The 16938-nt window shown below is 41.0% G+C and overlaps 1 protein-coding gene across 2 annotated transcripts in view; it reads right to left on the bottom strand.

The window, feature by feature from the left end:
• Nucleotides 1–1404: 1404 nt before the first annotated feature.
• PLCB2 (phospholipase C beta 2) overlaps nt 1405–16938 on the bottom strand; it is a 47543-nt gene continuing 32009 nt past the window's right edge. For both annotated transcript variants that reach the window (XM_085307345.1, XM_085307346.1), the window contains exons 20-32: nt 16662–16826; nt 15468–15567; nt 15148–15252; nt 14353–14438; nt 13814–13907; nt 11610–11663; nt 10137–10347; nt 9718–9886; nt 7815–7891; nt 5994–6089; nt 4672–4729; nt 3921–4007; nt 1405–3229 (exon numbers count right to left, since the gene is read on the bottom strand). In XM_085307345.1, the coding sequence (XP_085163471.1) occupies nt 2957–3229; nt 3921–4007; nt 4672–4729; nt 5994–6089; nt 7815–7891; nt 9718–9886; nt 10137–10347; nt 11610–11663; nt 13814–13907; nt 14353–14438; nt 15148–15252; nt 15468–15567; nt 16662–16826 (1575 nt within the window). In that variant the 3' untranslated portion in view covers nt 1405–2956. The remainder of the gene's footprint in view (nt 3230–3920; nt 4008–4671; nt 4730–5993; nt 6090–7814; nt 7892–9717; nt 9887–10136; nt 10348–11609; nt 11664–13813; nt 13908–14352; nt 14439–15147; nt 15253–15467; nt 15568–16661; nt 16827–16938) is intronic.

Genomic DNA, 16938 nt, shown 5'->3' on the forward strand with positions numbered 1-16938 from the left:
GTCTCCTGTAACAGTGAGAGGGTCAGGAGTGATATTCAAGCTCTAAGTGAATTGCTTTGCTAGAATTGGTTATTAAATATAAAAAGGAAGGAGTGAGCTAGTGGTGAGAAGGAAAATGTTTGAGAGGAGCATGCTATGTTTAAAAGAAACCTAAATGCATATTTAGTAATTCAAAAAACTAAGAACTGCGAGCACAAATGACAGAAAACTCTGGGAGCTTACTGTCTGTGTTACCACCTGCATGCATTGGGCAACATTTGGGACTTTTACTTACTTCCATATAGACTAATCTCAAGAAAGAAAGGGGATACCATCTTTTGAAGAAATGCAGTATTTTATTTTTTAGTAAATAAATAAGTCAGAGATTTATCATACATAATTTCAGTATTGTGTAACACTGCAGAGGAGATATGGTCTCTTCTTGGATGTCAGAGCAGGTTTGGAACATCTTGTCTCTGATAACTACTTGGTGCTCTCTTTTATAGCAGCACTTCATAATGTATTCATTATATTCATTAATGCAGTTTCTACATATAACAATTTTCATGAATATCCACTGCATGCTATAGGATTGCCATAATTAAGCTTACTTATCCAGAGAGGACATAAACGTGAAAAAAAWTTTTTTTAGGGGAAAGGAGAAATCGTATTAGGTTCCACCACAGAGCAGTACTGAAATTTTTCTTTGGGGGGGGGGGGGGCAGCAGTTGCTATGGTCAAGGACACCTCCTTTCTAGTCTTGACTCAAATTGAGGGCAAAGGGTTCAATAACCAAAAGATGCAGGTACCTTTTCTAACCATATTCTCACTTGTTTCTCTGCTACAGGTGGCTTTAAAGAGACCCTCAGGCACTCTATACAGTGGCAAAAAATGATGGCTGGAATAGCCAAATAAGTTGAAGGGCTTATCAGTGCAAGGAAATCTAGTTTGATGATGCCAGGACACATAATACAGTAGCCACAAATCTACTCCACTGCAGGCTGAGGTTGGGATATTTTTCTCTATTTCTCTTTAGCAGTGTTTAGCATTTTCCCCTTGACCAAGCTGGAAGTTGGACCATATCCTTCCATTTACTTCCTTCTGAATGAGAATATGCTGTGCCAAAGCATATTGTGCAAGAAAAGTGTGCAAGAAAACAGATGAGAGGACAGTGTTTGAGCTGTACAGAGAAAGGAGAGAGTGATGTAAGTCAGTCAGTCAGTCCTGCATTCACCATGCAGGGCTAACCTGTCCTATGAAGTGGAAATACAATAGCAGCCTTAGAGGAGCCTACCCTTTTTCTCTGTTGCAAGGAAGACCAAGATTTTGGGAACCTGGACCTCCAGCTGTGTTCTTTGGAAGGTTTCGTGTTGATGGAGAGAGGGAGAGAGGGAGAGAGGGAGAGAGGGAGAGAGAGAGCATTTTATGCTATTTTATGCTATTGAGGGGGAAAAACCTGCTGTAATTAGAGGTGAACATTATTCTTTATGAAGAAATAGGAAATGACTAAAGACTTTGGGGAAAGATGTGTGCAATATTCCTGTACCTGGAGACTAAACAGCAAAAGGGAGAGCATGCAGTCTTCCCCTGAYGGCGCCAAAGAACATAGGTATTTCAGGAGTTTGACTTTCTCAGGAGCAAGGAATAGCTGTTATGGCTCACTGCTGAGCCTCTGTTGTCATTGAATGGGAGGGCTGTACACAAAAGCTTTAGGAGGATTGCTGTACTTTCTGCTAGTTGAATAGCTAATTCAATGTGTTTTCTTAAGAGCCGTGCTCAGTCTTCTAAGGAAATCTTAAAGGCACCATGTCTGGATGGCTTGTTATTTGGGCAACAAAATATTTTCAAACAATTTAGAAATTCTGGTAAGGCTTGTTACATGAAAACTGGAATACAAGTCTAATTTATCTTTGCTGGAAAGAAGTTTCAGGGAAGCTTTAGAAATGTCTGATTGCTGCAGGTGAGAATTATGCACGTGTTCTTGTGGTAGCTGGAACAAATGATGGGCTTCTCAGAATCCTTCCAATATGCCTTCTATAGCCTCAGAAGCCACCTGATCAGTCAACTGGGTCTTCAAGAGGTTTCAGATTCAGATCTGAAAACTTGCCTGAAGGCTACTAGCAGAGTCTTAAAGTTAGAATTTGCCCTAAGAAAGAGCTGCAAAGGATTGGGAGGAGGTTAAAAGGAAAGAAAAGCAACCATGCTGGTAACTCACATTTCCTCAGAAGGAAATTTTGTTTTATGTTGTGTGGATGCCAACACACTGAAACTGTCATCATCTGACAGGGATGTGGGGAACCATTTAAAGAGACAACACTGTTTGATTGTGCAAGGAGGTGCTCTAGTATGAGGGTCTATTAAACTGACCCTTTGACAGGGGCTGTGTCTGCATTAGCAAGTAGTGTCACCAGTAGGAATGGCACTTTAGAGCATAACTGATTTTGCTGAAGACCTGATACCCACATTACATGTATTTCAGGAGAGTTTAACCTGGGCTAGCCTTAACTTCACTGGAGCAATTAGGTGGGCTACTGGAAAGCATCTTTCAGGTAAGTTTCAGTCAAAGGGATCTAGCTCAAAGATTAATCTGTGATTTGAACAGAAGTGCATGATGAACTGTCAGGAAACTTGCCATGAAAAATGAACTCAGGATCTAAACAAAATGCTAATGTAGATGCTGCTATCAGTTCCAGCTTGCCTTTAGTCACAAACCCTTTCRTACTGCTAAAATACCTCATTGCTAAGGCTATGGAAGGCAAGGAGAATAAAGCACTCTCTGAAGGGTGAGCCCTTCAGACTACTTCTCTCCAATATTTAGGATAATAAAGTAAGTATTAAATTCCTAAAGGATTTCAGGAGTTTCTCAGGGTGGAAAGGGATAGTATTCTGATAACAGAAATACTTCTGCTGGTAACTTCACTATTTGCCTCCATAAACATCCTTTTTAAAGTGGAACAGTGAATAAGGGAAGCATATCTCAAAATCTGCTTTCTTCAATCTCGACTGCTGCCTCAGTCCCTGAGGGCTCAGCCATGGTTATTGTAAGCCTTGACACCTCTGCTACTGGGATCTTTTCTTCCAGTTGTTCTGCAGACACTTGTTCTTCCTCAGTAGTGCTCAGAACAGCTTCATTCTGAATCTCTGGCTCTCTAGGGAAGATTGCTTTTGCATAGTTCTTCACCACCTCCTGCACCTCCATATTCAGACTTTTCAACTTCTCCTTATACTCCACCAGTGCCTCCTGCTGGAGCTGCAAACAGAAACCCCCAAATCATTTTCCAGTCACTGAAGCTAGGCAAAGTTCAGCCTGAGAATGCTAAAAGTGCTATTTAAAAACAAAACAAAATGAAAAAACCCCACTGTTCTGAGAGAGGCCAGTTTGATGAAGTGTTAGTAGTTTGCTATTTTGGGCTCAACCAATATTGCATGACTTGTCTCCATGCCCCAGGCAACCTGTGGCTTCACTGAAGATGAAGTGCGTGTGTGCATGTGTGTATGTATGGGGGGGGGGTATTATTCTGATTTGTACTAAAATTTGAGAGAGAAATTAAGACTGCATGTTCACATCAACCTTGAAAGCCTCTCTGTGAGTGTTGAGAGTCTGAGTAACACAGGAATGAAACTCATCTCCTCGAAGGGTGTGGTTCCATCACACTTTAAATTTAGTTTCTTTTGTAGGATTAGGTGAATGCTAGCACTGGCACAAGGACTGTAGGAGTGCAGCAGCACTTCTGACTTAGATCTGTGTAGGTTCCTGTAGAACCACSCTCTAAGCCATTCAGTTTCTCAATGTACTGAGCAGTGGGTGTCTGAAGTGTTTATGGGAAGAGGATGAGTGTACCATTAATTAAAGAAATCACAAGGAAGATTGATCCCTGTAGCATTTTGGATTTACTGTACTGCATAACAGCATTGAACCTGAGATTCATTTTTGTCTTTACCTGGCTTTCCTTCTCCTTGATTTTTTTCAGATTATCTATCTGCTTCTCTTCCAGTTTCTGTTGATACCTGGCTATCCTTTCTGTCACCTTTAAAAACAGATTAAAAAAAYACTCCAAGTTTATAAGTTTTATAAGCAAATATTTAGCCAGCCCGAGCTTATAACAGCAAGACACAGGATCTTCCTTACCCACAGCTCTGAACAACTTCTGCTGGCTCTGTTATTTGTGTAGTGCTCATTACTCTGGRCTCAAGTGCTAGGGAAGCACTGCAAGAGCTTATGCAGCATGCGCGCACACATACACACACGCGCGCGTGCGCACAGAGTCTGCCGGGTAATAGGCCATTAAAGGTAAAGCTGAGATACTTACAATCCTCTTCCCKTCTGCAAACTTTGCACATAATTAATGTGGGGGTTACACTGCTAATTAGACATAATTTAAAAGAAATCCTTAAATTAGAAATGTAATATATCCTGGAGAGTTCTCTTCTGCATTGCATCTCTTGTCAGCTAGGAGGACTGACAAAACCCTGATGGACCTGTGTTATCTTAAAAAGGATAGTAGCTGTCTTCAGCAGCAGTCTGGCTGACTGAAATACATGCTCAGTCCTTGATGCAGTAGCAATTTAATAGAATTTAAATACCTCAAAGAACTCAAGCTCTGTCTATGACATATACTGATGACCKATGTAGGGCAGTTCCACTGTAGAGAAGACAGAGATGCAATGGCAGATTATCACACTAGAACTTACCAGYTTGATTGTTTGCACTGCTTCCTGAATGTGAGAGTTATTAATTTCTTTCTTTAACCTTTAAAGAAAAGAAAGGTATAAAAAATTAAAATCCATCTGTTATCTTTATAGAAAACCTGTTTATCAATACAGATAAAATGCCATATAGTAAGAGGCCTGCTAGTGCCCACACAGAGATGGGTGTGCTTACGTTCACAGAATGGTTGAGGTTGGAAGGGACCTCTGGAAATCATCCAGTCGAACCCCCTCCCCCACTCAAGTAGGGTCACCTAGAGCATGTTTGATATTCATTTAATGATGTCCTCCCATATACATAAATTACTGTAATTTTAGGAATGGGCAAATTCAAACTTGACTGAAGCATAAGCCAAATAACTGAGTATAAAATGATATTTTTTTTCAATTTAACAAAGTTCAAAAGGACCTTGCTATGAGCAGGAATATTAAAAGAGGTAGTGTGCCCTCTTATGTACCCTTAAACACTTGAAGGTATTACAACTGGTAGTGACATACTAATTCATAGCATGCAGTCATTGAGTGCACAAGGCCAATAACAGAATATTTATAACAAATGAAATGGGAGAGAAAAATGCAGCCATTTTATGCGTAGACACAGCCTCCTAACCAAGAGGGTTGCTGAAAATGTTTATAAACACATTTTAAAGAGGCTAGGGAAGACTAGCTTTGATCTCTTTGAGGAGAGATAGATGCCCATCAAGGTCTAAAGGTAAGCACAACATTTGGAAATGCTCTTAGATTTCTGCTGAAGTGGCTGGGAGATGCTTTGTCATTTCAGCAAGTAAGAAGCTAGGAGGAAAAAAGAGCCCAAGAGGACAGGTGCCATTGGGAGGGTCATCTTCCAGGTACAGTTTTCCCATCCATAATGGCCTCTTCCTGTATTTCCACATGAGCTCCTACTCCCTGCAGGGTCAAGATTTCAAAGGCTCAACTCCTCTCAAGCTTTTGAGAAGTTCAGTGAGTAACACTGATCTTGCATACTGCCTTATACAAAAAAAATTGCGGCCAGGGAGAACACTCTGGAAGCCACTGTCAGCACAGCTTGCACAGCTGACATATCGCTGCAGCTAGAGAGCTGAGYTGCGGCTTCACCGCATCTGTGCCTATATACTGGAATGCAGTGGAAACAAAGTGCTATGCCAGGAGTGAGGGTAAGCAAGCATATCTTCCCTCATTTCTATATGTATGGTTGCTTTAAAAAGTTTCCCAGTTATGATGGAGACTGTGGTATAGTGCTGCTCCCTGCCTGGAACAGGTTGCTAGTGCTCTGCATAGATAAAGACCTGTAACATCTACTCCACTACCTCTCCTGAGCAGCCTTGTCACTAGTGTTTCTCATCATTGTTTGGATTCGGTCCACTCTCTTTGCCTCCATCTTCTTCTTAATCTCTTTAATATTGCTGTGGAAAGAAAAGTGTACTGTGAGAGACAGAACTGATTACAAATCCCACATACTGAAGCAGCCCTGTTAGCACCCCACATTTTATTTCCTTGTCATAAGAACATAATAATGACCATCAGGCCCATCAATCTTGTGTCCTATCACCAACAGTAGCTGGAAGCAGATGCTTAACAGGAAGTGTAACAGACCATTTCTTAGAAGGAGGTGGAGTAAACTCTTTTCCCCTTATACCTTACCAGTTTCTCATCTATTCTATAGTTTCTACACATTTATCTTCCATAAATGTCCCTCATACCTCCAGAATTACGTTCTTCTTTTGGACCCCATAGCAAGGAACTTCTCAATTATACACTCTGTGGAAGAACTACTACCTTAGAATTTCACTGGGTGCCACACATTTCTTGTGTCACAAGAAACAATGAGTAATCACTTTCTTATTCTACTTTACCATACTATTCATGATTTTTCAGACTTCTGTCATACTCTCCTTGATCAGCTGGAGAACGGATGTTCTCCAAGCTAAGAGTTCTCTTTAATTTCATTTTGTGCAGAAATTATTCCATAATGCTGATTATCCTTCCCATCCCCTCTTGCTGTTTCAAAGGTATTTTGTTTGAGACAGCATATTGAAAAGGTGAATGCACCATGGGTATATCCCCACACAGTGGGATAGTGCTGACTTTGTATCTTTTTCCTCCCTTCATTCCCCACCTCCCCAACAGAATTCCTAAAATTCTGTTTGTCGCTTTGGCCACTGCAGTGTTGTGAATAATGCTTTCAGAGAAGTGCCCACAGCAGTTCAAGATCTCATTCCTGAGTGACAACAGSTCACCCCTGTGTATAGATGAGTTAGGGTTGTTTTTTTTCCCTCCTTATATACATTATTTTGTATTTACTGACACTGAATTTATCTGCCATTTTATTGCCCATTGCTCAAGATCTTTGAATCTTTCTGCAGCTCTTCAGCCAGCTGTAGATTTGACTGTCCTAAATGACTTCCTATTGTTGGCAAACCATCACCTAGCTACTCTATCTGTTTTTCCTAGTCTTGCATGAATATGCTGAATAGCAGTGAGAAATCGAGAATCTGTCTTGATAGAGCATATGAAAAGAGGAAGCTTTATCTGACTTAGCAACTAAAGGCCAAAAGACAATTTAACAGTAAAAGCGAATGAGAGAGGATTTCAGCTTCACGATGATGTTATGCAAGAAAAAAAAAAGATATATGCTGCCTAGAAATTAGTGAATTGATTCTACCAATTTATTCAGGCACTGAAGACAAGGTGCTCAGTTCATTAAAAAGACTGAGCTGATCAGCACCTGAAAGGGATTATGCAGTGTACCAACTACAACAGATTGAGATGACACCCAGTGACCAGCATTCTCATTTCCTGTCTTTCTAGATTAGTCAGCTGTGGCTACTTATAACAGCTTGAACACTAGTGCCGTGGAGCAGAAATACCATCCTGGAGGTCATGATACTAGAGCTGCCACTATGTATGTGTATGTACGTGTGCGCGCACATGCCTGTGTGTCTTCCTGGCAAAGCACGTCACATCTCTGTGCCTCAAATTCTCACTTGAGTAAAGGAAATATTTCTCTTCCCTACTTCTTTGCCTCTTTCTTTTGTATTCACTCACTGCAGTACAGTGCCCTGATATTTCCTAAGACGAAAGAGTAAGAACTATGCATTATTATGTCATTATTCAGATATGCAGTTTACCTTTCTGACGACTCCTTCAGTGCCTTCAGCTCAGCTGCCTGCTTCTCTTTGGCTAACTCTGTTATCTTGGTAACTTGCTGTTCAAAGGAGCAAAACAAGATCAAAAGCAAACCAAGATGAGACACAGCACATCATCAGTGTTTAATTATCACCAGGTTCAGCTTCATCCTTCCCTGTACTGAATTCCAGTGGCCAGCTAACCCATGTGGCTTTGTGCAGACCTGTGCACCATGTCAGCAAGTTATGACATGCACACAGATYAGACCATACTAGTGAACAGATTGCACTAAAGGCTCCAAAAGCAGCCCTGTGAGCCATGTCACACCTCTTGATTATGTTTATGACAGCTTCCTAGCTCTCTGTTTATGTGGGAGGCAGCAAAAGATTCACTGTACCTATGGRTAGATGGGAATGAGCAGCGGAGCCTACCTTATAAAGAACAGAGGCTAGCAAGATGATGGGCCTTTTGTCCTGCGGAAACAATGGCAGGATGACATACAGTTGTCTTGAAAGGGGCCCACAGCTGTAACGTGGCATATTTCTTTGATTTTCTTTCTCATGTGGCACTTCACTGGCAAAATATCAGTGWGGTGAGACCTTTCTGTACTGCTGCCTGCTGAGAGACAGCCTGAAAGAAAAAATCCTGACTACATGGCTAAGGGCTGTGCAGCAAGAACTCAAAAGCTGAGTTCTTTCAGGAGACTTGCTTACTAGATCTCACAGTCTTTGACAGAGTTCTGACACGGGAATGTTTTATTCCTTTGGTTTCTTTGTCTGGTGATAAGCATGATTTCCAGGTAAGCTAGTTCTCAAGAGGTAGTTGGTTTCCATCTGCGTCAGTATAGGATAGACAAGCCAGTCTTGCAGAAAACTTGTAAGGTGCTTGTCAAGCCAAACTGCACCAGGGAGCCTAAAATTTAAGGCACATGATGCAAATACCTCTGGAAAACTATGACGGGAAAAGGCCTCTGAATCCTGAAAGCATTCTTCTTTCATTGGAATGGATGACGTATGCCATGTTCACCATCAGCATCCATGSACTGGAATTTGTTTTCAGGCATTACTGTGTCTTTTTCTACTGTTTGTTCAAAGTAATGGGTCTGACATTATGGGAAACACTGATGCACTTACAGGACTAGCTGTCTGATGACACCTTATGTGGACACCTACTTCAACTTCCACTAAGTCAAACAAGAAAGCTCTTTCCAGCTTCCAAGAGGAATGAGATCCAACTCTGCTAAGGGGTGCTCTTGGGAGAACCATCCCTCTCAAGGCTTTCAGTTTATTAGTGCTAATGTAGCAATGGCAAGTACTGTGCTTAGTAGGGGCAGCTCCGTTCGCATGCATCACCCGTCCTGGTTGACAGGAGTTAGAGTGAGCTGGCCATGTGAAGGTATGTTTGTGACACTCTGATGGTTGCCACTGGTCAAAGTGCAGGGATTCAGRTACGTGTGTCACCCTAGCTCTGACTGTACAGCTTCTACTAAGCAGCTGTGAAAAACATGGTGCAGCCCGATGTACCCATGCTCTTAGACAACTAGTACCTAGCAGCACACAAAGCTACTAAACGCCATGTGAATGGCAAGCTGAACTATCAGAAGAGTTTAAGCAGACAGAGTTTGATGTGCTCCAGGTAGTACTTCTCAAGCTTTTTCAATTGCAGACCCTTAAAAATATTTCTGTTGGATTTTTGTGACCTCTGGTCTAACAAATAAGCATCACTGCCAATAGACACTCTCTTCTTAACTATCTTGCATGGACCTGACAATTGCTCTGAGGGGCTTTTTTTGCCCTACTTGCGGCCACATTTCTAAGCAGTTTCAGCGAGGAGGAAGCTGGTTTTCAGACTGTCTTTACAGGGCATTCCTAGGCTCTCTCCTCTGTGGAGGTGTACATTCCTTACCTCTGTGGCGTGCTGTTCTTTCTTTTTTCGAATCCCATCATGGTGTTCCTCCCCTAGTTGAATGAGGTCCATCTCCAGCCTGCCTCTCAGCTCCAGAACTCGGCTATCACTGCTTTCTGCTGCTTCTACAGGATTTGCCCATGTGCCAAGGTCATCTGTTGTCATACTCCTGCGGAACAGATACGGCAGCTGAGCTTCTTCTAGAGGTGCTTATACATTCCCAGCCTTCTTACCCATTTCTCAGTGGGAGTGTCTGATGTGCTACCAACTCAGGGAGATGTTCCGTGCCCATTCTATGCCTCTCTCAGAGAAAAGCAGTATGTTCCTCACATATGTTTCTCTGAAGAAGGCCCCTCCTTGGGTTTTGGGAAGTGACCCACACACCAGCTAGCCCTGCTGGAGACCTGTGCTGTATTTACTTCTTCTTCAGGGTTTTTCCAGGGTATATCATCCTTTTCTTGCCTCCATGGCATATAGGCTCTGAAAAGAGGGCAGAATATCTCTGCAGCAGCTCATCCTTGCGTTTGCTTCCTTTCCGTTCTAGCTCCTTCAGTTCTTTCTCTTGCTTTTTCAGCAGCTTTAGAAACAGCTTCATCTGCTGCAGTTCTTCAAGGCTGGCTGTCTGCGGCTCTAAAATAGAATGCAAAGACAGGCTGTCTTCTCTCACACAGTGTTTCTCGCACTGCTGTGATGCTTTTGGGGGCCAGGCAGCTTTTTTCAGCACTGCCATCACTCAAATTTTCTTCCTCTTTTCAGCTTTACTCACAGTTCACTTCAACAACTGGTGGATGTCTGGCTTACAGAGAACCAGAATTCCAGCATTTTAAGAGGAAGACACTTGTAATGTGTCAAACACATTGTGAMACTTGCCAGATTACAAGGAGAGGTCCTCTGATCCCTCCTAGTATTCCACCAGTTGTGAAGAAGGAATGAAAGGGCTTTTCAAATAGACGAAAATCTAGGGGGAAGGATTCCTGTGAACTACTGGAGAACTTGTTATCTGGCAGTAGCAAGCGCATAAGACATGGTTATCTGTGGCTGAAAGGCCATAGGGAGTTATCGTTTCAAGGGAACTAACTTTTTTTCTTGGTTTGAAATGTATAAAAACTAACAGAACTTGTGGGTGTGGCTGCAACAGTGTTGTGTTGTGCAGGATCAACTACTTCTAAAACACTCACAGTGAGGAAATTCAAGCGTACAGCTCAAAAGCAAGTCAGTAACATGTCTAGATTTTAAAATGAGAGCCTGCTATGCATCCTGATTATGTGATGCTTCTTGCAAAAATACATGTTCTGTACAATCATAGTTCTATTACAGAATCTAAATGGGGAAAATTTAATTTATGAATAGCTTTTTTTAAAAATTGCTGCACATAACAGTTATTTAGCAATATATCCTGAGGGCAATTTGTTTGCTCTTGTGACTTCAGTGTAATTTTGTGGCATATTTAGGCACACTGCTTACTAGTGTTCAGTCCCCATATATGCTGAAGTCTCCCTGTAGCCATGTTAACTCTGGTTTAAGCAGGGCAGGTTTAAGCACACAGGTATTTGTGCCGATGGCAGTGACCCAGTTGTGCTTGTATAAGGAATGGACGAAGGCAGCTCTGTGCCTCTCGAGACACACTATGAGCTCAGTTCCGGCACGAGAGCTGACCACACACCATAATGGTTGTTGAAATGGGCAAATGGTGCCTTAGGGAGAATGATTCACTGAGTCCAATGTGTGTTGTTTGCTCTCTTTGCCAGCTGTGGCTCTCAGGGTTGGCTTGGGTGTTTGTTAATTTGCAAASCAGATTTCTTCATCTCTATCCCAGTCAGAAACTGAGCAGACAGGTGATGTAAGGCAACTGACATGGCTGCAGCCCATATGAATGGTATGAGTGGAGTTACCTGCAATTTGTGTTGTTCCTTTCACATTTTCATCCTTGGCCAAAGCCACTGCTCCTGAAATCACAAAGGAGGTTCTTGTTTGTATTCTGACCTGAACCTCAGGTTGAAAAAGGACAATGGAGAGCTCATCAGGAATATGGGCCACAGGATAGTTGTTGGTGTGAACAGAAAGGAATTAATTAAGCTACTGAGATGCTCAAGTGCTTGGGAACTCTGTTGCCAGATGCAACAGAAATGGGAGCAGGAATATCTTCTTGCAACAGAGAAAAAGAGCATTTGCTTTGTATTAATTGGATATTACACTAGTGATGATTTGGCATATCAGTTTTTTAGATTAGGTGATTAGGATTTTCTGGCCTGAAACTTGAAAAAATGGACTATTTTGATGCCAAGATATTTGAAAGGACATTGTAACCAGTTAATAAGGAATAAATACTGWTTAACTTGCAATTTAGAAAAGACAGAATAGAATGAGGTAATCTGAATGAACAATGGAGGACATGCTCCTACCTGACCAGAAATTAATCTATTATTTAGGTTTAGAAGCAAGTTTGAGGAAGGTTCCTTCTAGCACTTTCATCAATACTAAATCTTTAATGTTTGTTGGCTATTTTGTTTTGTAAAACCAAAAAGGAGCCAGCACAAAAGCAGTAAAACTGTGAGACCTTTTCTCTGCCAAAGCTTCTCTGAATCCAGTAATAAATGCTGACTTTGTCTCTTGATTTCAAGAGACATTTCATTTATGAATTTCAAGTAAATTCATAAATTTTTCTCAATTCATGTGACCAGTTAAACAGGTTTTGCCCTTGATATGTTAACTGATCCTCATTTACTCTAATGGTCAAAACACAGGACTGTTCCATTCCTACTCTTGCAGAATGACAGATGTAGGATGTATTCACTCTGAAACTGTGATAGATCTTGTAAAGAATTTGGGGTTCAGCTGAGCTGATTAATAAAATACAGTCTTTAAAGTCCCCCTGCCCCAATATTATACAACAGAGTTCTGGTGCAACTTCAGTTTCACATAGCCCTTGCAAGCCTTTCAAAGGGATTTGAACATCCTTAAAACTCAAAAGCAGTCAACAGTAATTTACAGAAAGAGACTCCTGAAAAGAGTAACAGATRTGAGGAGTAGTGAGCCATTATAGAGTAGAACCAAGCCAGATTTTAAAACCTTTCTCTCATAAATGTCCAGAAATGCTATGTCTTTGTTCAAAATCAAAGTCCAACCTGCAATTTCACACCAAGATGGAAGGCTATATCTCTGCCACACAAACAAGATAACTTTCTCCTGTAGGATGGTTACAGAAGTAGAGCAAATCTTTTGACATTTGCGTAGCAATTCTGCCAGTTCAAAGAAGTCTAAATCCTGTCTTTAACCAGAACAGCYGATCTTTTATCACTGGTACTATGGAGAATAATACAGGAGAAGGTCAAATAACAGAGCAGAGAGAAAGATGGTGGAAGATGAGTGTAAGTGCTTAGAGTCCAGTATTTATTTCTCAAGGGAAACTGATTTCATTTACCTCAGGTTGGAAGCTATACTACAGCATGTCATGGGCGGCCTGGTAATGTGGGTATGGATGATGGTAGAAGAACAGTTATAAATCCAGACCTAATGAAGGTTCTCTGGATAACTGCAAGGAGGAGATCAAGAAAGCAAAGGCTGTAGAGCTATCATGCTTGTCTGAATGTGTGCATTTCTGGCAAGACCTAAAGTATTTTCTAACACAGACTACTTCTTCCTTAGATGGTGGTTCCCTCTTAACATTATCTTCCCAGATCACTTAATACTGAACATGCAAAACTGAAGTCCTCTATCAGAGTCCTCAACCTAGAAAACAGCAATACTACCCTAACATGTATGAACTCTGCCTTGGAGGTGAAAGATGATGTTCATGCCAGTTGGGTCTTCGTCCCATTTCTTGGCATTCTCAGTAGATACTTAAAAATTATTATTATTATTATTTTAATTATTATTGTGGAGTAAAATCAGTATACATGCACACATCAGGCACAAGAACTGGGGATACCTCCAACTTTCATCATTACTGATAAGCATCAGAATTTAAAACAGTAACTTGGTCCAAGAAGTCCTGATCCTGATCCTAGGATATCCTTCTAGCACTGCCTCCTTCCAGCCTTCTGGGTATACAGGCTTTCACATCTACTTTTAGCTCATCCCTAATCCACAGCTTTACCTGCAGGTCCATTTGAAAAAGTGTTGAATTTCCCAGTGGTATCTGGTATCCCATTAGTTTCAGCAGACAGGAATTTCTTCTGTGTTTCAGGTGTCTAAAATAAAGATCAGAGGTAAATCAAAGCACAACAAATGGAATTAGAAACTAACAYATCAGTGACTAAAAGTCCTATCAAAAACACCCAGAGAGATGGCATATGTTTCCTCTATTATTGAGCACTTAATAAATTAGTCTGGCTTTCAAGTGTTTCCCTCTTCAGTGACGATGGTGTTAACCTACTCACTGGTAGAAGGAACTTCAGCAAAGTAYGAAATACCCTCAGAAGCTTCTTCCACAGCTGTTGGTCTCTGATATTTTCCACCTCTACACTGAAGGCAGGCCTCTATCTGCCTCTGTCTAGAAGTAGTAAATAGATATATCCATTCTTGGACAGCCTTATTCCAGGATAGTGGGAAAGCCTCTTCACAATCCTCTCTATTTCTGGTGGAATCTATGCAGCATGTTTGAGAGAATATGACAGAATTTGAAAAAAAACTCACCTTCATTGAGTCATCTTTTTGTTTCACTGATCTCTTGTCTTGGAGACTGAAGAATTTAATTGGGTTGGAGAGAGCAATAGTCAGGTCTAGAAAAAAGAGGAATATCAAATAACTCATTGTATTTTGTTTTTCCTTGCCCTCTGGTTTCCTTTTTGGCCTAAGATAGGAAATTGCAGAGAAAGGATATTTAGTATTCTCTACTTCTAATAAGTTTCTCCTTGATAGCATAGAAAGAAGGGACTATCTTTTTGCCTCAGTCCCACTCTAAGGTGACAGCTCACAACTGACATTTAGGGACAGTTATATGAAGCTGAAAAGAGTATACTGCTCCCAAATCCAAAGCCAGGTTAAGACTTTACTAAGCTGCACAACTCTGTGCTCCAGCTCCAGTCCATTGCTGTATAAATCTGGACTGTTTTATGAATCCATCTTTCAGTTTCACAGGATTTCTGCCTTGAATAAAAGTTCCTTTGTATGAACACAGGGAAGAGGAGAAATAAACATGAGATTCCTGCAGTCAAAAACATAGGAAGTGTTGACAAGAATTTTTGTGGCTGATGCTGCTAAGTTCTTCATGCCTTTTTCATGATTATTAGAAGGTTTTGCCATTAACACCTACAGTGGGGTTTCTTTCCTCATTCATCTCTGTCTCCCACCTTTTGACTATTTGTTTTATAAAGGAAGATCACTGTATCCCAGTATCAGCAAAAWCTCCCCTTCAAATATGGAAGACAAAATTCTCTCCCATCATCGCTGTGCAGCTTATTCCACCCCACACATTCTGATGCATACTACCTGCCCAAGCATCAGGAACATAGTCCTTTATTTCCAGGTACACAAATAGAGAGGGCATAGTGAGCGGCATGTTACTTTCACTGCGGAGACAAACATGGTGATAGCCTGAAAATATAAAGCAGAAGAGGTAAATCGAGACAGTTTCTCTCCCCTCTTGTCCATGGCTCTAATAGGATGAGTTTGAAGGCTCCACTGCCTACAAGCATATCCTACACCGTAAATTGAGTAGGAAAATACGCAGATGTTCCTGTCTTCTCCACTAGTTTCCAATAGATAGGTCTGAAGGGTACAAAAGCTGAAGGAATTTCCAAAAAATTTACCTGAATGCACAGCAATAAYGGGAATGACACGATGACCAATGAACTTCCCTCCTTCCTCCCAAGCCACAATTTTGAGAGATGCCAACTCTGGCATCATGATCTATGGAAAAGACAGAAAAATGAACCTGTGTTCTGATCTCTAACTTCTAATAGCACATTGGTTTCACTAAGTAAAGCTTTACTCTCTCCTACTGCCAACAAAACAATGTCGTCTCTTCAAGGAAGTCACTGCTTATTTCTGTATCTTGTAATTTAAAGCTTTAGTTTGTCGCAAACATAATTGAACTTACTAAAACTCCAGAAAATACAGCTTTCTCAGAGGACTGACTGAATGGGTCAGACTAAAGACAGAATGGGGCCACTATCTCTCTTCAAACCATGACTTCCTTGATGCAATTTGCCAGAGAAGGAAATGTATTTGGAAGGATTATACAACTTAGCAAACATGGTAGCTTTTCCATAAGGGCTGTTCCCTCCCTCTCTCCAACATTTTTCCTGCTGTAAAAAAAAAAAAAAAAAAAAAAAAAAAAAAAAAAAAACTGTAGCCTCAAAAAACTTTTCTGAAATGATAAAATGTTTGTACCACATTACTAGAAGGCTAAAAGTATCTGCTGTTTCACAGTGCACTTGACAAAGATGAACACTTAACATGTATTTAGCCCTTATAACTTATTACAGAAAATCCAAACATTATCACTTTTGACTTTACTTCCTTTAACCCAATAGTTGCATTAGTAGTGACCACTGAATTCTTGTGGACAGATACRGCAGCTTCCTGTGATCTGGCACACCTCAAAACCTCCCACTGGTCCCATTACTTGTCCTCTATGTCTGTTTCTCATYGTATGTAACCACATAGGTTTAATTCTTTTCTGCTTCCTCATGCTTGAAGTTTTTAAAGTTGATTGGTGTGTTCAGTCTAAAGTGCATCACAAAGGGGAAATTCTGAATGCCTGTTATTTCCAGAAATGTTTCCCATGACCCCTTATCTGTAAATAGAAATCTTCAGGGAGAATTGTTTTGAATATAAATTATATGAGAGCACAACATATAACTTCTGRTGCGTCTAAACTATGTCTTTCAGACCTCCAGAAAGGAGTCCCTTCTGTTGCCACTGACCACTCAAAAAACAGTGCTTTTGACCCACAAGATCTTTAAGGAATTTCTGTCTAAATTACCATCAAATGCTACTACCTTTTCAAAAACAAAAGCTTCTTCTTTCCATACAGGGTTAATGGAATTGGCAGTGGAGGTCAATTTGGTTCTGTATTTGCGTTTTGTGTCCCTTGGCAACCCAAACAGCTCTACTTCCACATATGTCTTCACACTGCGGTCTGAGAGGAACTGACCAGAAAGGATCTACGAACAARAAACATAATTAGCAACTGCTCAATAAAATAACATAGAACCCCCCTACTCATACCTCCCCCAACAAAGTCCCTCTCCAGTCTCAAAACACCTTTTCTGCTGC

Source organism: Rhea americana, unplaced genomic scaffold, assembly GCF_003343005.1.
Source record: "Rhea americana isolate MKP2758 unplaced genomic scaffold, rheAme1 scaffold_257, whole genome shotgun sequence".
Classification (NCBI taxonomy): domain Eukaryota; kingdom Metazoa; phylum Chordata; class Aves; order Rheiformes; family Rheidae; genus Rhea; species Rhea americana.